A 24,889-nucleotide genomic window follows, 5' to 3' on the forward strand; every position below is an offset into this window, starting at 1 on the left:
AGGCCTCATTCACACGTTCAGTAATTTTTTTGGACTGCAAAACCTCCCACTATTTTTGCTCCATGGTCCGTATAAATCCATCCGTATTTGCATCCGTTTCCGTATCTGTAAAATGTGAATAGTACTAGTTTGCATGGATTTGATCCGTGTTTTTTGCGGACGTCAACAATGTGACATCCATGACGTACAGAGTACAGAGTACATGACGTAAAAAGTACAGATCCCATAGACTTCTATTGGAAATCCATATTGCAATCACAATCCGCAGCAGGTCTGTGTGAATAGCCCAATAGAAATCAATGTGCTGTAAGTTGAACCGTGATTATGGATCCGCAGTTACGGACAACTTTACTGAACATGTGAATAAGGCCTTAATCTGTTCACACATTGTTTTACTTTTACTTAAAATTATGTTCATATTTAGCTTTTATTTTACTGTGTGTGAACCAAGCCTTAAATTTAAATAGGAGGGACACAAGTATTTATTGTCAACTATTCATTGCTGATAAGATACACTGCTGATTTTGCAAGTTTTCTTTTTTAATTTAATATCTTTATTTAACTCATTTCACATAGACATATAAAAATGAATACACTAGTTAACAATTATCTAAGAAAACCCTTAACCTACTCTGACCCTCCCAAGTGAAGAAGAAAATAAAGAAGAAAGAAAGAAAATTTAACCATTTTTGCCCTTTTGAATTTTTTTTAACATTTCCAACACAATTTTCCTAGTTTTCAGCCTTAAAGCGACTCTGTACCCATAATCTGACCCCAAACCACTTGTACCTTCAGATAGCTTCTTTTTCATCCAAGATCTGTCTGTTCGGCAGGTAATGCAGTTATTGTCCTAAAAAAATACTTTTAAACTTGAAGCCCCATGCGAAACGGGAGTATCTGTGCCCTAACTTTGCACAACCTCTCTGTCCCTCCTCCTCCCCGCCCTCCTCATCATTAGGAATTCTCCAGGCAAATTGCCTCCTATTTCCCACCTGTGGCAGCCCGGCACATAGGCTGGATTGTTAAGGACCTGTGCAATGTTCAGCATGGAGAAAATGTTTCAGTGGCATTCCTAATGATGAAGAGGGTAGGGAGGAGGGACGGAGGGGTGGTGCAAATTTAGGGCACAGATACTCCCGTTTGGTACAGGCTTCAAGTTGTTTTTAGGACAATAATTGCATCACCAGCCGAACGGACCCCAGGACAGATCTTGGATTAAAAGCAGCTATCCGAAGGTACAAGTGGTTTGAGGGGGTCAGATTGTGGGTACAGAGTCACTTTAAGCCCCTATTACACAGGGCGATATTGAGGAGCAAATGAGTGCTTTCAGCTGCTGGCACTATTACACACGTTGGCAGCTAGCGGGTGAGTACAGGGGGGGCGCGGCAGTTGCGGGGGGAAGGGGGCTGCCTGGGTGATCGCTAGATTATCCGGGCAGCCCATAGCAGATAGCAGCGGTCTGCTGCCATAGCTCCTATTCCACAGAGCAACTGCAACAGATCGTTGTTGTCCTGGTTGATTGTCTTTCAACATGTTAAAAGACAAACGACACCAACGATCAGCCGACATCGTTCATGTTGTTTCCTATTACACCAGACGATTATCGGCCAAATACAGCAGATAATCGTTAAGTGTAATAGGGCCTTTAGGCTAACCCTTTTCTAGTAATCAGAAATCTTACATAAAAAGATGCCTTACAATCTTCCCCTTTATTTTCTTTGGTGTATCTTGGTGTATTTTATTTGTTGTATCTTCTACTATCCCTAATTCAGAAGAGAGGCAAGTTTTAAACCCACTTTTTTATTAAATACCTGAAGCCAACATTGTTCCAATTTTCCACAAAACCACAACATATCGGCAAACCCGGTCCCATTTATACCTTGGGTGTATTACAGACGATGCAAGATATTGACATGAATTATTCAATAGTTTCCTAAAGTCAAGTCCTTGTTCATATTAAAATATATAGTTTACCAATGGAGCTCACCTATTTATCCTATTTATTGCTGACATTTTTGTTTACTTTTGGTCCCAACAACATTAAAACAAATCAAATGTTAAAATCTTGATCAAATCATTATACAGTGGTGCCTTGGATTACGAGCATAATTCGTTCCGGGACCGTGCTTGTAATCCAAATCTGCTCTTAAACCAAAGAAAATTTTTCCATAAGAAATTATAGAAATGCAGACAATTGGTTCCACACCCCAAAAATAATGATTTATTTTTCTGAATTACATGTAAAACAGATGAAACAAAGATTAAGAAACAGCAGAATATGTGATATCATAAACTACTGTACAGTAATGGAGAGGATGGGAAACACAAGGGCTGACAGAGACTGCAGGGTGCATGAATGAATGAGCAGAGCAGATGTGGGCACATACATGCAGCGCTCTCTGTCCGGGGAGAGAGGGGTTACAGCTATGAAGAGATTACCTCCACAGTCCAGTCCTCTGATGCAAGCCCCAGCCAGAAGTGGATCTGCTATGATTTGGAAGGTGAGAGAGACTTCCTGGGTCAGAGTACAGTGCTGTAGACCCCGCTATGCAGACCATGCCACTCGCGCTCCCACCCAGAACACGGAGCTCTTAAACCAAAGCAATGCTCTTAAACCAAGTCACAATTTTGAAAAACTGTGAGCTCTTAAACCAAAATGCTCTGAAACCAAGTTACTCTTAAACCAAGGTACCACTGTATATTGTTGCGGTTTTCTGATTATGTGAGCTGCATAATACCACATTGCTTAAATTTGGGGTCACCCTTTACGCATGTCTCAGCCTCCCGCAGTCTAAGCGCCCTATTACATGAAGTGCTTGTGGAGGTATACACATCAATCATATATACAAATAATTCTTTTTGATTCTACTGGATGTTAGTTGCACATGTTACAAGGACCCTTTGTTCTACCCTTGGATATGAGCACCGCTACTTGAACTTCATTTTTTGGAAGAAATGCGTGCATGTGGTGTCATATCCGTGTGTTTAAGATATAATAAATGCCTACAATGTATGGAGTTTTTGTGCAGGTGATGACTGCTTAAAAATTATACTTACGAATGTATATGGGTCGTTCAATTTATTATGAGGACGTAGTATATAGGACTGTTGTATTTTTGCCATAAACTTTACTATTATGACACTATGAAACATTTATGTGGGGACTTTTGTGTAGTAGTATATATGTATATATGCGCCGTTCACTGCCGTTGCAGTATTTTGGTATATGTATATATGCGCCATTCACCGCCGTTACAGTATTTTGGGGACTATACACCTTATTAGTACATGGTGATTTACCTCCCTACAGGACAACTAAGTCCTGTGGGGTTGATACCATGTATGTGTATGGACTTTTTGCTTTAGCTCTAGATCTTGGGGCTGCTACTTTATTGACTAAACTTCTTGACGTGAACAAGGTTATTGTGTGTGGCTTTCTATCTACTTGCAAAATGAGATCTTGCTATATGATGAGTGCGCACGCGGTGAATATTTGCTATGAACATATATGTCATTTTTGGGGGTTAAAAGAGAGGTAATTCATTGTAGCATATGTGGCGCATGCGCATGTCTTGGTCCGGAACTACGCGGCCATCTTTATCACTGGTGGAATACTGAGCGTGATGGTACGTGGTCAACGCATGCGCAGTACTGTATTCGGTGACGCGAGGCCATCTTTGATATGGGGAAGACTGTCTGCAGGTGGCGCATGCGTAGGACTAATGTGTGCACGCCGTGGACGCCATCTTGTGTGTGTGTGTGTCCATGAACGTGCGGCTTGTGACTCTCCTCCACATGTAAGTTATATATATATTTTTCTCATGTGTACAGTATTGATGATGATTACTTATGGATATATAAGCAACCCTATACAACCAGAGTGTACCCCTGACGAAGTTCCGGGTTTGGGACATAACGCGTAGGGTGCTTTGGACCCCACTCAGCAGACCACACTCCATGAGGTGACACCAGAGTTTATGTACCTTGGTTTCGTTAATCTTTAGACTTATTTATTTCTTTTACAAGCATATATATGCACATTGTGTATTGCACTTTGTTGTTTACAGGCACTTGCACTTTGGTAATCATGAGTTATTGGTTTCTTTTTTGATTTTTGTATCATTTGTTATTTACTTGTGAAGTGTGTGTTCATATATATTGGAACTGAGTGTGGGGAGGTAGGGACCCCATGTATTGGTTCAGGGTCCCTCCTGGATATTTCTTTGGGTATTTTAAGTGTTTTTAATGTTTTTGGGTTTGGGTAGGGTTGTTTTCTGTATGTATTAATATATTAATAAAGATGATGTTTATACATTTTTGAACATATAGTTGTGTGCCTGGTGATTTATGACATACACTTTCTCTTGTTTATATGCAACTATTACATGAAGTGATAATCTGCTAAATCAGGCCGATTCAGCAAATCATCGCTCTGTGTAATAAGACAACGATCAGTCAATGACAGCGATCATTGGCTGATTGTGTCTTTAGGTTCTGACCTGAAATCATCATTCACCAGACGTGTATCGATAGTCATGTGCGGCCAACGGATGATGTATCACTAAAGAAAATAATAAACTGTATATGTTACCTTCCCACACTCCCGGTGTTCTCCCCACTTTTCTGCAGTCCCCGCAGCCACCAGTAAAACTTTCGGAGCCAGTCTCTGAAGTGACAGGCTGCTCAGCCAATCACTGGAGTGTGTGGGAAGGTAACATATACAATTTATTATTTTCTTTACTGATTCATCATCCGTTGGCACAGGACTCTAGTGCCTCTTGCCACTCTTTCAACTTACCTTCAATTTTAAGTAAAGGGCTTCTCTTTTGCCGGTCCCACCCTAGAGAAATCAGAGCCATCAGAGAGGACAGAGTACAGCACTCGTCTCTCTCCAGTGGCTCCATCAGAGAATGTATAGAGCTGCAGGTCACATGCCGTACCTGCAGCTGTGTTCAAAACAAAGGAGCCAGGGACCTAGCTGGAGTACCCAGGGGGTATCGAGGTCGGACCCCTTGCAATCTCTTACTTTTTTTTATAAATTCTTTATTTAACATCCACATTTTCCAACAAAGAAAAGCTGAACAATCAGGGGCAAACACACCCCGAGCCAGAGAATTGCAAAAAAAACATTTGACAATGGGGGACACATGGAAATGTACACAGTAGAATAGGAAGGTAAAATTGAACATTCATGTCATACCGGACGAGAAGGTACAGTGTCCACATGCTCCCTGAGTTATTGTGATGGCCCGGTGGCTACCCCCAACCGTCAACCCCTTTGTCTTTTTCAGCTAAAGGACCAGATAGAGGAACTCTCAGCAAAAGACGCTGAGGTTCAGAGGGCAGAGAGATGGTGGCAAAAGAACAGAGGAATAGGGATACATAAAGAGGGGTAGATGACAGGGGAAAAGGGGGGAGAAAGATACGCAGGGGAGACAGGGGGGGGGAGGGGCCAGGTAAAAGAAGGGCGAGGGAAGGAACTACGGTAGAAAGAGAAGGAAAGAGGAGAGGAAAAAGAGAGAAAAAAAAAAAAGAAAAAAAAAAGGGGGGGGGAGAGGGAGGTGGGGGGAAGGAGGGGAGTAGAAGGAATAGCAGGGAAGGTCTGAGGGCAATGTCCAGGACTAGGTGCCCCAACTATCGCAGGCCCGCGAGCACTCGGGGTGACATCTAAGTCCCTCCGGCGTATATCAACCAAAAAATTACCCCTTCAAATAATTCAAAAACACATTACTTCAAATCAATACGTCTCATCTTTATTTAAATCCATAATTCCCAAAATATCCCATAAAATCAACACTTACACAATAGACATTTAAAAACAAGGTGGAGGGGTGTCAACACATCATACTACTATCAATATTGGTACATGTGACAGGCAGGGATCATTGATAAATAAATAAATAAGGTATTAAAGTGCTGTAGGGCAATACAAATCCAAAGTGCAAGTGCCTCTATAAATATATAAACCTATACAAAAATTCATCCAGGTCAATGACGCAATTGTTCACAGGCTAAACTGCCTGTATCATAGGTCCTAAACTGCAGCCCAAACAGCTCTCCACCGCCCCCCTGCCGCACATACACCCCACCACCTCACCCTCCAACGCGTTTCGCAAAAATCTTTCTCAAGGAGTGGTGTCCCTCCGGCGCTCTGGGAGGGTTCTGGGCACAGCAAGGTTTCATATTCAGCCGTGTCCTGGAACTCCATCCAGGCTAGCCATGTACCTGTAAAACGAGCGTTCTGGTCGTGCAGCACAGCAGTCAGGTCCTCCATTCTCATAAGTTCATTCACCTTAGAGATCCAGAGAGAAACAGGTGGGGGGACTGTGCGCTTCCAGTAGAGAGGGACGCACGAGCGAGCAGCCATCACCAGGAAGCGCAGCAGGGAACGTCTGTACCTCTGTGTGGGCAACTCAGTGTGGTGAAGTAGGAACAGGGCAGGCGGGAGGTCCACCGAGGGGCCAATGACCCGCCGGATGGTCTCCTTAACCTTGTCCCAGAAAGCTGCGAGCACCGGGCAGGACCAAAACACATGCAGATGGGTACCTTCCGCAGCCCTGCATCTCCAACACATCGGATCTACCTCAGGCCAGATCGCATGCAATCGCACCGGCACCTGGTACCATCGTGTAAGGATCTTATAGCCCGCCTCTTGAAAGCGCGAGCTCAAGGAGCCTTTGTGGACAAGAGACAGAATGTCAGTCCTTTGCGCCGGAGAGAGAGAGAGATGGAGGTCGTTCTCCCATTTTGTCAGAAATGGAGGGGGTTCCTGGTCGGGTGGGATCAGCAGGTCGTTGTAGAGAAGTGAGAGTGCATGACGTAGTTGGCCAGAACCCTCGCACAACGTCTCCAAATACGTCTTAGAGGTAGAGAATTGTGCGGCAGGCGGTAGAGTGTGTAAAAAGTGTGTAAGTTGGTTAATACGCCATGCGCCTAGTGGTCTTGGGTCAGAAATGGCTTCCAGAGCCGCAGGGGACAGCCATGTTGCCTGGGATATGAAGTGGGAGGCTCTAAAAATGTTGGCACTCGCCCACGCTCTGAAGCCTGGGTCCGAAATCCCAGGTCCGAAATCCGGATGGCCAATGATCGGTGACATAGGTGAGGTGAGTGGGAGCACGCGGTCGCGGACCAAAGCGTCGGCGCAGGCTAGGAGCGTCGGGCCTATCGTCGGGTGTAAGCGTAGGTCTGTTAGGGAGGGGCCGGGGAGCCAGGGGATGCAGGCTAGAGGGATGCTGGTGGAGGACTGTTCTATTTGGACCCATGGCTTCAGTGCCGCATGTCTACACCAGTCCACGACCCAGGTGAGGACCGATGCCAGGTAATACAGGTGAATATCCGGGAGGGCAACGCCACCTCTGTCTTTTTTGCGATACAGTAAAGCTCGTTTAACCCGTGCCGGTTTAGCGCCCCATATGAATCTAGTCTGAGCGGAGGTCACGGCTTTAAGGAACGATTTCGGGACACGAACCGGCAGGCATTGGAAGGCATACAGCAACTTTGGCAGCAGATTCATTTTAATAATGGCACATCTGCCAAACCACGTGAACAATCCCTTGCTCCAATTGGCGCAGCAGGACTGAACCGTTGCAAGAATTGGGGGGAAGTTAGTGGAGAAAAGCTCTTTCGGGTCAGCAGTGAGATTGATCCCTAGGTATTTGAGCAGCTTGGAGGCCCAGCGGAACCTGAAGGAGGCGCGAAGTGACAACACCGTCTCAACAGGCAATGATATATTGAGTGCCTCAGACTTTGCATAATTGATTTTAAAATTAGAGAGTGAGGCAAAGGGTTCCAACTCTCTCAGAATGACTGGTAGAGTAACCTGAGGGTTAGTCACAAAGAAGAGCAAGTCATCCGCGTACGCGGCTACCTTGTGTACGGTGTTGCCCACTCGCAAACCCCCAATATCCTCAGTCCCCCACACAATTCTCAAGAAGGGCTCTAGTGTCAGCACAAAAATGAGGGGAGAAAGAGGGCATCCCTGTCTCGTGCCGTTGTAGATAGAAAAGCGGTCCGAGAGGACGCCGTTCACCCGGACAGTGGCAGAGGGGTTGGAGTAAAGGGACAGAATCCAAGTTAGAAAATTTGGACCTAGACCCAAGGCCCGTAAGGTCTCTTCCATAAACGTCCAGTTGACACGTTCGAATGCCTTTTCGGCGTCCGTAGAGAGAAGCATGAAAGGGGTACGGTGGGCCGAGGCATGATGGACCAGGTCAACTGCACGAATGGTATTGTCTCGGGCTTCACATCCTGGCAGGAATCCCGTCTGATCTAGGTGAACGGCGCCCCCAAGGAGGGGGGACAGTCTAGAGGCCAGGATCTTTGCAAATAGCTTCAGGTCAACATTCAAAAGGGATATTGGCCTGTAGCTGGCACAAAGGGAGTGGTCCTTCCCCTCTTTAGGGATGACTGAAATGACCACCCTGGTGGTGTCAGTGGGGAGCGAGGTGCCCTCAGGGAGTGAGTTAAATGCCTCAAGGAAGTGGGGGGTTAGTAGAGGTTTAAGTGCCTTATAATATCCCAGGTAGAATCCGTCGGGGCCCGGTGCTTTCCCGGACTTGGATGCCTTAAGGGCCGCATGGAGTTCCGTATCCGAGAGTGGCTCTTCCAGAGCAGAGAGAGCCTCCTCAGGGAGATGCGTAAGGCCGGATCGGGCTAGATAGTCCCTGATACGGGAACGAAAAGATTGACTGAGTGTAAGGGGATTAGATTGATCTGTGGAGTATAAAGCAGCGTAGAAGTCACGGAATGCCCGCGCAATGCCAGTCGGTAGGTGCTCCCGTCCTCCTGAGTCAGTAACGATTTGGGGAACATAGGTCCGAGTGCGTTGAGCTCGCAGCGCCCTAGCGAGGGTCCGTCCGCACTTATTCCCAAACTCATAGAAGTGGCGCCTACATTTCACCAATGTGGCTTTGTCCAGGAGATGAGTGCGGAGGGACTCCCGAGAAGCCAGTAGTCTCACCGTAATATCATCTGTAGGCGCACATTTGTGGGCTTGCTCTAGGTCTTGTAATTCTGCCAGTAAACAGGTCGTTTTAGCTGCTTTTTCCCGTTTAAGGCGCGCCCCGTGTTTCACCAGGATCCCTCTAGCCACGCACTTATGTGCCTCCCATACCACCATAGCCGAGGACTCCCCACCTCCATTGGTACTGAAATATTCGGTCGGGGACTGTCTAAGGTCCGCTAGGACCACAATATCCTGGATCAGAGATGAATTAAGCTGCCACTGCCATTGCATGGGGTACGGTTCCGGCAGAGCTAGAGTGAGAGAGATCATGGCATGGTCTGAGAACATAATGGTGTCAATCGCTGCATTTCTGAATAAGGATAGATGTCCGTGTTTTAACAGGAGATAGTCTAACCTTGAGTAGGTGTCGTGTACTGGGGAATAAAAGGAGTAGTCCCGGTCCCTAGGGTGGCTAAGTCTCCAAGTGTCAATTAACTGGTGTTCGTGTAGTAGGGCGTTCATGCGGGACAAGTGTGAGCGACTAACATGTGAAGATCCTCTAGAGGTATCTAAGGATGGATCCAACGCTATGTTAAGATCCCCACCAACGACCAGGATCCCCTCCTTAAAGTCATCAATTGCATCAAGGTACGTTTGCATTGCATGCGCCTGGCCCGAATTAGGGAGATAGAGGGAGGCAAAAGTAAATACCTGTGCGTTGATCCTACCCTTCACTAGAATCATACGGCCCTCCTCATCACACCGGGTGTCCACGAGTTCCCAGGGTAGCGAACGAGAGATAAGGATGCTAGTACCTCTTGCTTTCTGGATCGGTGAATAGCTGTGGTAGGAGAAGGGGAACCAAGAGTTAGTCAGGGAAAACTTATGAGTGGGGAGCATGTGCGTTTGTTGGATAAAGGCGACATGGATATCCTGTTTTTTAAAGAGATTCATCATAATGGAGCGTTTGCCGCAATCATGTAGGCCCTTAACGTTAAGGGAACCTACTTTCAGGTCACCTTGAGGCCATTGCCCGTGAGAGAGTGGGGAGTGGGGAGTAGGAGGGGGGGGGGGGGTGAGGTGAGGAAAAAGGAGAGAAAAAGAAAAAAGAAAAAAAAGGGGGGGGGAGGAAGGGTCAAATTGGGGAAGGTAGGGAGGCGGGACAAGAGAACAAGCGGATGGGAGGAGGGAAGGGACGAAAGGAAGAGGATGAAGGAGGAAGGAAAACTGGGAGAGACAGAAGGGGGGGAATCAAAAAGAGAGGACAGATAGCACTAGTACATGCTCAACGGAGACAGAGCTCCCAGAATGAAATAAAGGGAAAGAGAGACAAAGATAGAGATAGAGTGGAGACGTAGAAAACCATGGGGTGAGGGGCCCCGAGCCACAACCTACAGATCCAACAAAACCCTTCAGAACAAAACGAACACTGAGCCTCCACATCCCCATCACAGCAATGGGTGTTAGGGTGCAGAGGGCCCAGGGCAAAGACTTAGGTTACAACTAAGAACAGTGAGAAAACATAATGAGGCAACACAAGAAGGCAACAGTGGGCACCAGAGTGCGAGACATATACGAGTGAAAGTGGACCCACGCAGACCGGACAGAGCAATCCCCGAGGGTAAAAACATAGTGTGCGAGCAGACAAGAAACAAAAGTCCATCCCTGCGTAGGCCCAGCTATAGGGATGGCCGACGAATCCAGCACAGACAGAGTGCGGATCCCCCATAAATAGATCCTCGCAGAGAGCAGGGAGGCAGTATGACTGTGTCAACCCCGTCGAGGCCAGAAAAGTGGTCGTATAGCAGGGCCATTACAACAAGGACAGCTGATGACACGGTGGACACATGTCTCTAGTCAGCTACCGCGGGTGTATCTGGAGGTGGAGATCTGACCGTGAAAAACAGTGGAGGCGGGTGCAGTTGTTTCGCAGCCGCCACTTCTAAGCTTCCATCGGGAGTCCCAAGGAGAGGTCCACGATTGTTGGGGGCGAGACAGGTTGGGAATGGGTCAGATCGGCGGAGACTATGGATCTGCGGCGGCGCAATTGCGCAGTTGGTGGCGGCAGGTCCACGGCCAGCCAATCCGGAACGGAGACGGGAGGCCTATCCAGGAAGGTGAACAGCTGCGGGAGATCCTCGTGACATCTGAGGAAGAATGTAGCGGAGTCCTTGCGCACAATAACTTGGAAGGGATGGCCCCACCTGTAGGATGCCCCTGCCTCTTTAATTAGTGTCAGGAGCGGCTGCAGAAGGCGTCTCATAGAGAGTGTTCGGGCGGAGACATCAGGAAAGAGGCGCACTGTCGTGTCCTCATACTGAATAGTACCCGAATTTCTCATGGCCGCCATTATGCTCTCCTTGTCTGAATAGTAGTGTAAGCGGCACAGGACATCTCTTGGCGCGGCGTTTTCCCTCGCCGGTGCCCTCGCCACTCTGTGTACTCTGTCAATAGCATAAGTAGAATCCAAAGGTCTGGAGGTAGCCATGTTGAAGAGCTCAGACACTCTGCGAGGCAGTTCATCGCCCCCCCCCCCCCCCGAAGCTCCGGCAGGCCTTTTATACGTACATTGTTTCGCCTCCCTCTGTTTTCCTGGTCATCTAGGAGGAGTGTGAGATGGTGGGAGTGTTGGCGGATGCACGCCATGTCACTTTCTAGGAGATCCACCCTGGAGGACAAAATGGCGGATGATCCCTCAACTACCGTGGTGCGCTGGGCCAGCTCCTTCACCTCTGTGCGTACCTCCGCTATAGCCTGCTGGTGCGCAGATTCTATGCGGCATACAACCGCGTCCAAGTCCTGTTTCGTGGGCAGGGCCTGTATAAGCTCCCGCAGGAGCTGGAAGTCTGAGGGCCACGTGTCACCTTGTGAGGAGGCCTCCCCTGTCAGGTAGCGGTCGCATGAGGGCTGCGGCCTGGAAGCCCCCGGCCAGTCCGTTTGTCCCGCATCATCCCCGGTATCGGAGTCTGCCCAGAACACCGGCGGGTGAGTTTGGCTGCTCGGGAGGGCACAGGGAGAAGGGGCCGGATGTGCAGCAGGCGCCATGTTGCCGCCACCGGAGGCCTGTATCCCGGATCCTGCTGGCTGGAGATACCTGTCTATGCGGGCGGACGCCACTGCTGAACGGGTAGCCGGGTGCTGGGGTGTCCCCACCGTCTTTTCCTTGCGATTTGCCATCTGGAGTGTGCTGTAACAGGCTTGTGTAAGGGTGGATCTGCGTGCGGTGGCCCGGAGCTCCGACAAGGTGCGTCCTCACGGATCCATAGCTAAGCCACGCCCCCGCAATCTCTTACTTGTCCCCTATCCTGTGGATAAGTTAGTTTAAGGTGGATAATCCTCTTTAAATTGTCAGACTGGATGATACCTTGATTTCAACAGTTTTTCACTTTAATGCTCAGGAGCCCTTCTCGACCATGGAGGATATTATTCCCTCAGAGTTTTTATAGGTTTACCCCAGGGGGTTAAACTGACAGACAAGATAATGCCTTGCTAGATTCACACTACATTTTTGTAATCCATTCTTTTCATCTATTTTGTGCAAAAAAAACGGATGCATTTGTGTGCACCGTTTTTGATCCCTTTTTCCATTTACTTCCATTATAACAAAAAAGATCAAAATGCATCTTTTTTTTTTAGCATATACAACCACATTGACCACATTTTTGTGTATGCTAAAAAAACAGATGCGTTTTGATCCTTTTTTTATAATGGAAGTCAATGGAAAAACAGGTAAAAAACGGATGTACACAAATCCATATTTTTATCCGTTTTCTGCAAAAAAAAAGGATGAAGAAAACGAATTGCAAGAACAAAGTGTGAACCCAGCCTAATTCATGAATGATTATCTTTAAGCCTCCAGAGCAATTTTCAATCTCAAAGAATTAATTTAAGATCCTTCAAAGTTCCTGTAGTTAACAACAATGAGTTAAACTAGGCCACGAGGTAAAGCATTTAATTCAGTAATAATTAACTTTTAGGCCTCCACAGCACCTTTCAACTGTCAATAGTATCTTTAAGTTCCCTCAAGCTCCTGTGAATTCCAACAGTGGGTTTAACTAATAAAAAAAGGAGAGCATATAATAGTGACTTTAAACATCTAGAACAGGGGTGTCAAACTCAAATATACAGTGGGCCAAAATGAAAAAATTGGACAAAGTCGCGGGCCAAACTTGATAAGCACAAATGCCGCGGTCCTGGCATTGTCAGAGCAGCGTGCAGTGTGATAAATGACATGATAAATTGCTATGATATAATCAAACCCCCAAACCCCCCAATATTTGATTAAAACCCCAAAATATGATTAACCCCCCCCCCCCCAATATTGCCCCATGTAGTAGCCAACCCAACCAAAATTGCCCCACATATTAGCCAGCCCTCCCCAATAGTCTCATTTAGTAGCCAGCCCTCCCAAATAGTCTCATATAGTAGCCAGCCCTCCCCCAAAGTCTCATATAGTAGCCAGCCCCCCCCCCCCATAGTCTCATATAGTAGCCAGCCCTCCCCCAAAGTCTCATATAGTAGCCAGCCCTCCCCCATAGTCTCTTATGGTAGCCAGCCCTCCCCCATAGTCTAATATAGTAGCCAGCCCTCCCCAAATAGTCTCATATAGTAGCCAGCCCTCCCCATAGTCTCATATAGTAGCCAGCCCTTCCCAAAGTCTCATATAGTAGCCAGCTCTCCCCATAGTCTCATATAGTAGCCAGCCCTCCCCAAAGTCTCATATAGTAGCCAGCCCTCCTTAATAGTCTCATATAGTAGCCAGCCTTCCCCCATAGTCTCATATAGTAGCCAGCCCTCCCCAAAGTCTCATGTAGTAGCCAGCCCTCCCCCATAGTCTCATATAGTAGCCAGCCCTTCCCAGTAGTCTCATATAGTAGCCAGCCCTCCCCATAGTCTCATATAGTAGCCAGCCCTCCCCCATAGTCTCATATAGTAGCCAGCCCTCCCAAATATACTCTTATATAGTAGCCAGCCCCTAAAACAGTTGTTAAAGGGAACCTGTCACCCGTGGATGGCCCCCCTAACCCACCCTACCCCTGGATACAGCCCCTTATACTTACCCCATCCTGTCAGTTCCGCTCCTGATGGTGGTCCCCCCATGGAGATACAGCCGCCCACTCATCTTCTCATGGAAGTATGGGGGGGCCGTATCCAGGGGTAGGGTGGGTTTGGGGGGCCATATCCAGGGGTGACAGGTTGATCCATTAGCCTGGACTCACCCTTTTCTGTGGCCCCAGAGGCCACGGGAGGCAGCCAGTGCAGGACGTGTGTGATGATGTAACTGCGCCACTAGCATTGTGACACTGCTCATATACTCAAAGGCCACAGGCTAAAAAATGGCATGGCGAGCCAGATGTAATTCAAACGCTGAATTACCTGGCGGGCCAAGAATAATGTCACGGGCCAGAGTTTGACATGTCTGATCTAGAGCAAATCTCACCCATATAGGATGTGTACGTTTCTTCCAAGTTCCAGCAATCCACCACAGTGGGTTGAACTAGCTCTTCTTATGTGTAAACAAGCATAACCCCTAGCTGGCTTTTCATCTTACACACATTGTGCTCCACCATACACTTGGGGTCACACACTTCTTTTTTAGGTTCAACTGATTATTAAAGGGAACCAGTCAGTAGTATAATGCATATAACGCTGTTAGCAACTCCTAATAGAATTGCTAAGCATTGTCTTATCGTACTTGGTGTGCCATCCTCCGTTATGGAATATAAGAGAAAATGTTGTTTTATTGAGTTGCGTGCTGCAGGGAGAGAGGTGGGAACTAGTCATCTGGGCTATAACTAGTCACGTTTTTCTGCCTGTCATTGTTGCCATTGTATAAAATTGCCTTTGTAGCAAATACTTATTTTCCCTACTCTACAAGAAAGTAAAAGTGTATACTAACCACTTCCAAAGATCCCAGCCACTTAAGTGACTCCAAACTACAAAAGAAAGCAAATGCAAAAAAAAGTGTGTCCTGGCCCCCTCAAGCTACTCTGCCCTTGCTGAAGGCCAGCCAACAGTTACACAGACCTGGTGAATGACTGTAATAGCTAACATCTGCCACACTGATACTGTTACCTGACAATATTATTTACCTAGGGCTTGTCTTTGCTCTTATAGAATGTGAAAGAACTCATTATGGATGTTCCCTTTAATCAACATCTGTTATCCTGACATTTTGCCTTACAAACCTTCCTGGGCACTCTCAGGCTCCTTAACCTTAGTTGATAGGAAGGGTCTTGTGTTTTAGTACTTGTTTTTATTAGGTTTATTAGTCAACCTTTGGTTGGCCCTGTTTTTGACATGCATTGATTGCAATATCATTTGGCTTTCTTGTGTGTGACATAGATAAGCTTAAAGGGGAACTATTTGCAAGTTAGACAAAAATAACCTGCTGATATCTCCTATTGGGTGCTGAGTATAAAGGCATGTCTCTTACCTTCATCCTCGGCAATCTTCCTATGCAGTTTTAATGTAGTCCAGTGTCTGGTAAGGCTGTTTGGAGCACTTCCCCAGCGACAATCCACTCATTCTAATGATCAGTGGAGTGGGCCAGACGTGGGCAAGGTGGATCGGCACTCTGGGGGCAGGGCGGTTTTCCAATCAGCCTTACCAGAGACAGGACTACATTAAAACTGCACAGGAATGGTGCCGAGGATATCTGAGGACATCCTCAGTACCGTGTGCACAATAGGGGGCTATCAGCAAGTTAGATTCGTCTAACCTACTGATATTTCCCCTAAAAGAAATGTGCCCAAATGTTTTACCACCTGCTAGTTGTATAGGACCTTTTAATCAAGCGTATGTGGTAATTTAAAAAAAATGTACTTTCCTTTACCTACAGTATGTGCAAGTTCTTTTTAAAAAAAAAAAAAAAAACTTCTAGAGGATCTGTTACTAGGAACAGAAGTAAATTAGGAGACTCGCCTAAGGTCAGCTTTTTATGGTAGTAGCCACCCCCTCCCCCTCCTGAGATAATGCCCCTACACCCATTATATGCAAATGGATCCCCAACCAGTCAGGTGAGCCTCCTGATTTAATTCTGTTTAATGACAGGTCATGTAAAAGTTTAACCTGTGTGGGATCTGATCTCCTATTAGCTTTCTTTGGATGTGTTTGAGCCTGGAGTGCCACCATCTGGCTTTTTTATCACATCACCGCTGTCATATCTAAATGTACCAGTGGTTATATAACTCGATTCTATATCATTTAGTTATGTCATGTTTATTTTATCCATTTATTTTATTTAGCCGCTTCTGTATCTTCTGTCTGCTGCCCTGCCTGCTCCAGAATGATTGGCAGCGGGGTGCAGCCTTAAGGCACAGAAGCAGCTAGAGAGCGGGGCAGGCTGAGGCTGTGTGGGCTGGTGAGGACAGTGTCACAAGCAGCTGCCTCTCTCTATAGAGATAGGAGGGGAGTAACAAGGCATTCTAGTCATCAGCACTATTGCACTTTAAGGCCATGTTCACATGGCGTAAGACACCTATGTGAGCCCGCATCTGAATTCCCCGCAGCACACAATGGAGCGTGCGATTGGAGCTGCACGCTCCATTGTGTGAACTGACAGGTTCTCTGTGGCCGCTATTCAATGAATAGCGGATGCAGAAAACTGACATGTACATTGTACATTCCTGAGGTTTGAAGGAGGTGTCTGTTAGTTAAATGCATTTCTGACCAAAGTCAGATATGGCCGAAATGTTGATCTCTTACTTTTTTTAATATAGATTTGCAATAAACAGTGATATTCGTTTATAACTCTGATACCTTGACTTTTCTCAACAAAATTACATCAACCTCTATTAAAAATAAACTACTAAAATGAATATGGTGTCACGTAATTACACAGTTTTATGGAAAGTCTGTGACTGTCATACTATGGTTTCTTGCACAGGTTGTCACCTAAACATGCTCCTGAAGTTGTTGATGACAGCAAGGACAATATCACCCTATTTACCAGGATCCTGGACAGACTTCTTGATGGATATGACAACAGGTTAAGGCCAGGACTAGGCGGTAAGGACATTATTGATTATTGATGGCAGCTCTAAATTATGCAGGTGTGATCTGTAAAATAAGTGTTGTTTCTCACTAAAATTGGTGGTATCATTCAAAAAGAGAGTTTGAAACAGTTCACCAATATATGCTTGGACAGTGGCATACCCCAGAGCAGTAACTAGGCATTCTTTTGCCCCTTCTTTGCCCTGTATCTAAATATCTTGTCTAGAGATGAGCGAACCTCGAGCATGCTTGAGTCGATCCGATCCCGAACTTTCAGCATTTGATTAGCGGTGGCTGCTGAAGTTGGATAAAGCCGTAAGGCTATGTGGAAATTATGGATATAGTCATTGGCTGTATCCATGTTTTCCAGACAACCTTAGAGCTTTATCCAAGTTCAGCAGCCCCCGCTAATCAAATACCGAACGTTCGGGTTCGTATCGACTCGAAACCGGTTCACTCATCTCTAATCTTGACCAATGCTAAACCTTTGTTGATGCCCCTGCTGGCACTTAACATCCAACCCCAGTTACTATCCCCAAACTACAACCCCCTGTTTTTTGTTTTTTTTTTTATCATTATTTGTATAGCGCACACAGATTCCGCAGCGCTTCACCTATCTGTATGTTTTTTAGGTGTGGGAGGAAACCGGAGTACCCGGAGGAAACCCACGCAAACGCGGAGAGAACAATTTTTTTGCAGATGTTGTCCTTGGTCGTATTTGAACCCAGGACTCCAGCGCTGCAAGGCTACAGTGCTAACCACTGAGCCACCATGCTGAGCCACATATGTGCCAGTCTCATCTTGGTGCATTAAAATATTGTACTGCACTTCTGGAGGTGAAATAAGTTAACATGTTACAGAACCATGTAACAGGACTCTTCTAATCTGTAAGTGAAAGTGAAAAAAATGACACCTACTTACCCCAGGATCAGGAGATTATACAGATGTCCTCGCAGACATGTGTGCACCTAGTCTTATGCATAAAAGGATTGTGTTCTAATTTATAAAACACAGCAATATGGAAGCATTCCTGTTTTAAGGTAGTTTTTCTTTCTATTCATGTCAGGATCGTGCAGTAACCTGGTGTGAACTGGGACTTGTTTTTGCATTTATGTGACACACCCGATTGCTTCTCTGCATCCGGGAATGCAGGAGTTAACCAGAGCTTTGCAAGAACCTGATTACTGCAGCTGAGCAGGCTTCTTGACTGACTTGTTCCTCTGGCTGTCTGGAACCTGGAAGATCAAAGCGCCGGTCCAATGAGGATCCGGACCGGGCTCTTGGTTACCATAAAACTAAGCTGTAGGAGTCTCTCAGAGCTGGCTATTAGGTTAAGACCCTGGTCCCAGCTCCCCCTGTCTATTCCTGTGTTTCCCGTCCTAACTCCCTTTGCTTGCTTGTTTTTTACCTGACCTCTGGCTTTGACTTTAGACTATCCAAATGATACTTGTTTTTTTACTGCACTGCCCGTCTGGTTTTGACCCTTGCTAGTTTACTATCCGATATTGTGTTTGTCTGTCTGTCTTGTGGTTGCCTAGGGCCGTGTGAGGCAAGTAGGAAGGGACAGTTGGTGGGTTCAGTTTCAGGGCTCACTGTCGTGCCGTGTCCCTACCTGCCCCGTCCTGACAATTCATTTGCAGCTAGTCACCAAAAATGCAATCAGCTGTTTCAAGCGGACAATTTCTGGTATCCTTTCTTTAATTGGGTCATGTGATCTCATGGTGACCCACTTGAAATTACGTTTGTTTGTGCTCTCAGGGGGTCACCATCTCAGCCAGCAGAGCACGTATGGACTGTTCCACACAAGCTCTCCACAGAGGAAACAGATACTCCCATTAGAGTTACTGATGATTTTACAGCCTCTGTCACACATTAATTATGCACTTTATGACAAATCTGCTACTTAGTAGTCTTAGACATGCTAAATCACAAACCCTTATGAAAGTTGTATATTGGTTGTCACCTAGTTGCCCCAAAAACATGCACATGACTGTCTTATGGCCTCTTTGGCCATAGGCTTTAATGGTAATCAGTATCGCAGCATCGCAGTATCGCAGTATCGACTCTTGGTACCTGTGGTTTGCTGTATAGGCAGCAGCTACAGGGCCACCTCTCCTGTGCTCTGTGTCCTGCCAGTTTAGCATCAGCTTCTTCTGCAGTCTACATCCTCACTTCCTTCACACAAACTACATTACTGAGAGGAGGAGAAGAGAGGGTGGACCCTGACACTGTGCCTTAATACCCTCATTGTGGCCCTGCAATCTGCATAAACAGTATTTATGTTAGTAGCTTTTAAACTGACAGGGTTGTTGTGTATCAGGGGAGCTTGGTGCCCCCTCAGCCTTGTGCCCAGGGCAGCTGCCTTTCCTGCCTTACCCCCTGGCTCCTACATTCCTGCCTACGTGGGGGGAGGACTGTGTAACAGCACTGCAGAAAGAATGAAAAACATAGCTCCCACTGTGCCACTGAGATGAGATGAGGGGCCAGGCCCCATGTGGATGGGTGTGGGCCAGGCCTCTGTATGCACACCATTCTCCCCTGGTTAGCTAGTGTCAGAATAATTGTCCTGAACGGCTAATCAGGGGACAACACACAGGCAGACCTGGTTGCCGGGTCCCTGGATGTGGCTACGACTGCTAGGCAGTAGTTTGGCCACTTGGCCGAGAGAGGGGAGGATCCCAGACAGACCGGATCCAACAAGCATATGGCAGACTCGTACTTGCAGCAACCCAGAACTACAGTAACCCATTACATTACTTTGGCATATGCTTGCTGTCACTAAATAGAAACTTTTGAGAAACACAGAAAAATATAGTATAATGACTACATCACACAGAATACCCTTTAGACTTTAGTACAGTGCCATCCTTTATATAGACGCCTTTAGCAGCACAAAAACAGGGTTTAGGAATACTGTAAGTACATATACTACACATACTTTTCATTAGGCCAACATTTCTGTATTACTTTTTTTTTTAACTTTGTTATAAAATATGACATAAAATATAAAATTTTAACTTTCTGAGATACTAACTTCAGCATTGAAAGAAAGTGCCTTTAAATTGATCACTCTGTGTGTAATGAATGTGTATAATATATGGGTTTCACATTTTGAGTTGAATTACTTAAAAAAAAATTTTTGGGGATGAAATTCTAATTTATTGAACTGGTACATTCCGGTCTTTGAAGGCAATGAACCTGGTGCGGTATATGTCGTCATTCATTTCTACCAGTAAGCCAGTGAATACTCAAAACATACTGTACTGCACTAAGTGTGCAGTGTGTATCTAAGTGTGAGCCTTGCCTAATTCTTTAAGGGTAACTATAATGTTTTGTTTTTGTGCAAATTGTTCTAATTATTAAATTATTTTTTTTTGTATCTTACTTTTAGATTCAGTGACAGAAGTTAAGACAGAAATATATGTCACCAGTTTTGGCCCAGTTTCTGACACAGATATGGTAAGTAATCTACTTACCTCAGCTGCTCAGACTACCCCACCTAACATCCCTTTGGGTACAATACATGCAAGCCCTACGTGACTAAACACAGTTGTAATCAGTGTCGGACTGGAGTGCCTTGGGCCCACCAGGGGAAATCATTCTTGGGGCCCACCCTTCTGCCACCATACTTATCTATGGTAACATTAATAAGGGTATATAACACGGCGTGATATGGGGCAGCATAGGGCTGCAAATGATTGCTTATCAGCAGGGCAGGTGATGTGCAGCCGACAGCAATGATCTAAGGGCCCTTTTACACAGAAAGATTATCTGACAGATTATCTGCCAAAGATTTGAAGCCAAAACCAGGAACAGACTATAAACAGAGATCAGGTCATACAGGAAAGCCTGAGATTTCTCCTCTTTTCAAATCCAGTCCTGGCCTTGGCTTCAAATCTTTGGCTGATAATCTGTCAGATAATCTTTCTGTGTAAAAGGGCCCTTAGCCACACAAAAGATCAAATCAGCCGACTATGGGGCATTTGCTTTCATGTCAGCAGATCTCTGGCACTTTTACATGGGCCGATCATCGGCTGAATAGACTTCCTAGGAGCACTTGTTACCAATTATTGGCCGGTGACCACAACCATTACTACCATATTGTTACTAACCAAATCTGGTATACTAAGACCAATGAACACCGCACCAGATTACAAGTAACAAATAATACCACCACATACTGACTAACACCGCCACATACTGACTAACACCACCGCTGGTACTGAATAAAATCCTCTGAACAAAGATCAATATACCCTCATAGAGTCATATAGAGGTAGCCCCAGCTCTACACCATATACATTACAGTGCACATAGATTTAGTGACTCACAGAAGACGTCTTCTCTGATCAGAGATCTTCCCTTTTCATCTTCTTTTCCATCTGCCCTGGGCCGTTATGAGAACTTCTCCGAGCCACGAATCCACGGAATCTGCCAGAGAAATATATTAGGCTCCTCACTCTGTCACCATCCTCATCTCTCTACACACTGCACATCTGTATTGGCCCCTTTACACCTTCTCTCAGTGGTTAGCCCTGACTATTTGTAGTGTGTGTGTGTGTGTGTGTATATATATATATATATATATATATATATATATATTTAATGTGTAGACACCTTGTAGATGGCCCCTTGTTCAGTCCTCCATGTAGATGGCCCTGTGTGCCTGTACTATAGTAGAGATCCTCCTCTGTGTAATCCCCTTACAGTAGATGACAACCTCTGTGCATTCCCTATATCAGGGGTAGGGAACCTCGGCTCTCCAGCTGTTGCAAAATGGCAACTTCCATCATGCCTGGACTGCCAAAGCTAAAGCTGTAGTTGTGCAACAGCTGGAGAGCCAAGGTTCCCTATTCCTGCCCTATAGTATATGGCCCCCTCTGTGTAGTCCCCTTATAGATGACCCCTCTGTGTAGTCCACTAAAGTAGATGCCCCCCTATGTGCATGCCCTATTGTATACACACCGCACCCAGTATAGTTACCCTTATAGATGCCCCCCATTGTTGTCCCCCTCTGTGTAGTGCCCTTTATAGATGCCTCCTCAGTGTTGTCCTCCTTATAAATTGCCCCCATCCAGTGTCCCTTATAGATGGCTCCCTGTGCTGTCACCCTTATAACTGGCCCGTGTTATCCCCATATAGATAGCCCCCTTATGTTGTCCATCCCTACCCCCTATATAGCCCCTTATGTTGTCTATTCCCCCATATAGCCCCCTTGTGTTGTCCATTTCCCCATATATAGCCCCCTTATGTTTTCCTTCCCCTGTATATAGCCCCCTTATGTTGTCCTTCCCCTGTATATAGCCCCTTATGTTGTCCTTCCCCTGTATATAGCCCCCTTATGTTGTCCTTCCCCTGTATATAGCCCCCTTATGTTGTCCTTCCCCTGTATACAGCCCCCCTTATGTTGTCCTCCCCCTGTATATAGCCCCTTATGTTGTCCATCCCTGTATACAGCCCCTTATGTTGTCCTTCCCTGTATATACCCCCCTTATGTTGTCCTCCCCCTGTATACAGCCCCCTTATGTTGTCCTCCCCCTGTATACAGCCCCCTTATATTGTCCTTCCCCTGTATACAGCCCCTTATGTTGTCCTCCCCCTGTATTTAGCCCCTCTTATGTTGTCCTCCCCCTGTATATAGCCCCCCTTATATTGTCCTCCCCCTGTATATAGCCCCCCTTATGTTGTCCTCCCCCTGTATATAGCCCCCCTATGTTGTCCTCCCCTTGTATATAGCCCCCCTTATATTGTCCTCCCCCTGTATATAGCCCCCCTTATGTTTTCCTTCCCCTGTATACAGCCCCCCTTATGTTGTCCTCCCCCTGTATATAGCCCCCCTTATGTTGTCCTCCCCCTGTATATAGCCCCCTTTATGTTGTCCTCCCCCTGTATATAGCCCCTTATGTCGTCCTCCCCCTGTATATACCCCCTTTATATTGTCCTCCCCCTGTATACAGCCCCCTTATGTTGTCCTCCCACTGTATATAGCCCCCCTATGTTGTCCTCCCCCTGTATATAGCCCCCCTTATGTTGTCCTCCCCCTGTATATAGCCCCCCTTATGTTGTCCTCCCCCTGTATACAGCCCCCCTTATGTTTTCCTTCCCCTGTATACAGCCCCCCTTATGTTGTCCTCCCCCTGTATATAGCCCCTTATGTCGTCCTCCCCCTGTATATACCCCCCTTATATTGTCCTCCCCCTGTATATAGCCCCCCTTATATTGTCCTCCCCCTGTATACGGCCCCGTTTATATTGTCCTCCCCCTGTATACAGCCCCCTTATGTTGTCCTCCCCTGTATATAGCCCCCCTATGTTGTCCTCCCCCGTATATAGCCCCCCTATGTTGTCCTCCCCCTGTATACAGCCCTCCTTATGTTGTCCTTCCCCTGTATACAGCCCCCCTTATGTTGTCCTCCCCCTGTATATAGCCCCCCTTATGTTGTCCTCCCCCTGTATACAGCCCCCCTTATATTGTCCTCTCCCTCTATATAGCCCCCCCATGTTGTCCTCCCCCTGTATATAGCCCCCCTATGTTGTCCTCCCCCTGTATATAGCCCCCCTATGTTGTCCTCCCCCTGTATATAGCCCCCCTATGTTGTCCTCTCCCTGTATATAGCCCCCCTTATGTTGTCCTCCCCCTGTATACAGCCCCCCTTATGTTGTCCTCCCCCTGTATATAGGCCCCCCCCTATGTTGTCCTCCCCCTGTATATAGGCCCCCCTATGTTGTCCTCCCCCTGTATATAGCCCCCCTTTGTTGTCCTCTCCCTGTATATAGCCCCCCTTATGTTGTCCTCCCCCTGTATACAGCCCCCCTTATGTTGTCCTCCCCCTGTATATAGGCCCCCCCTATGTTGTCCTCCCCCTGTATATAGGCCCCCCTATGTTGTCCTCCCCCTGTATATAGGCCCCCCTTATATTGTCCTCCCCCTGTATATAGCCCCCCTTATATTGTCCTCCCCCTGTATATAGGCCCCCCTTATATTGTCCTCCCCCTGTATATAGCCCCCCTTATGTTGTCCTCCCCCTGTATATAGCCCCCCCTGATAAAAAGAAAAAAAACACAAGACAACTCACCTAACCACACACTCCTCCGTCGGTCGCTGGCCTCCTCTTCTCCTGACAGATCTGCAGCTCCGTTGCGAAGTCCCGGCAGCGCCATCACTGACCTCAGTGTGCGCCGCGGTGGTTGGGACTTCCGGTATGCGCTCCATGAACCGGAAGTCCTAGCTGCCGTGGCGCACACAAGGTCAGTGATGGCGCTGCCGGGACTTCGCAACGGAGCTTGCGATACTCTTGTGATCGCAAGCAAATCTCTGCGGTCACAAGAGGGATTGACAGGGCGGGAAGCCATAGGCTTCCCGCCCTGTCAATCAGAACACTGCTTACATTTAACTGGAAGCGATCGTTGCGATCGCTTCCAGTTAAAAAGGGAGGTGCGGCCCCCGGCCCCCCTAGGAGCAGGGGGCCCACTCCAGCTCGGGGCCCACCGGGGATTTCCCCGGCCCCCCGGTGACCCAGTCCGAGCCTGGTTGTAATCATTGGATAAAGTTGTGTAAAGCCACTGCTTGCGGAGTAATAGATACAGTATGTGCTGTGGAGTGACAATCTGGCAGTTGTACAGATAAGACTGGATACAGTGAATGCATAACTGACCTCATTGTTCTATTGCTAAGTTTGGTAGAGGAGGGATAATGCAATGATGTGACAGACCCCCTGACGCTGGACCCTAGAGTGATGAGCTTGCTTGCGACAGTGTGCCTCTGCCGCCTCACTAGCAGTGGTGCATGTGCAAGATTTGTACATTGAAAAGGGGACAAATAGAAAAAAAGGAGAAAAATATTGTCACCATACATACCACAATAGCGTAGCACAGTACCAAATATACCAGTATACAGTGGTGTAGCTAAAGGCTTGTGGGCCCTGGTGTAAAGTTTCTGCATGCTCCCCCG

The 24,889-nt window shown here is 46.8% G+C and overlaps 1 protein-coding gene across 1 annotated transcript in view; it reads left to right on the forward strand.

Annotated features, from left to right (window-relative positions):
- GABRA3 (gamma-aminobutyric acid type A receptor subunit alpha3) overlaps positions 1–24,889 on the forward strand; it is a 54,122-nt gene that overhangs the window by 12,966 nt on the left and 16,267 nt on the right. Inside the window, exons 2-3 of the mRNA XM_069985492.1 lie at positions 16,833–16,954; positions 20,331–20,398. Coding sequence (XP_069841593.1) covers positions 16,833–16,954; positions 20,331–20,398 — 190 coding nt within the window. The remainder of the gene's footprint in view (positions 1–16,832; positions 16,955–20,330; positions 20,399–24,889) is intronic.

Source organism: Dendropsophus ebraccatus, chromosome 10, assembly GCF_027789765.1.
Source record: "Dendropsophus ebraccatus isolate aDenEbr1 chromosome 10, aDenEbr1.pat, whole genome shotgun sequence".
Classification (NCBI taxonomy): Eukaryota; Metazoa; Chordata; class Amphibia; order Anura; family Hylidae; genus Dendropsophus; species Dendropsophus ebraccatus.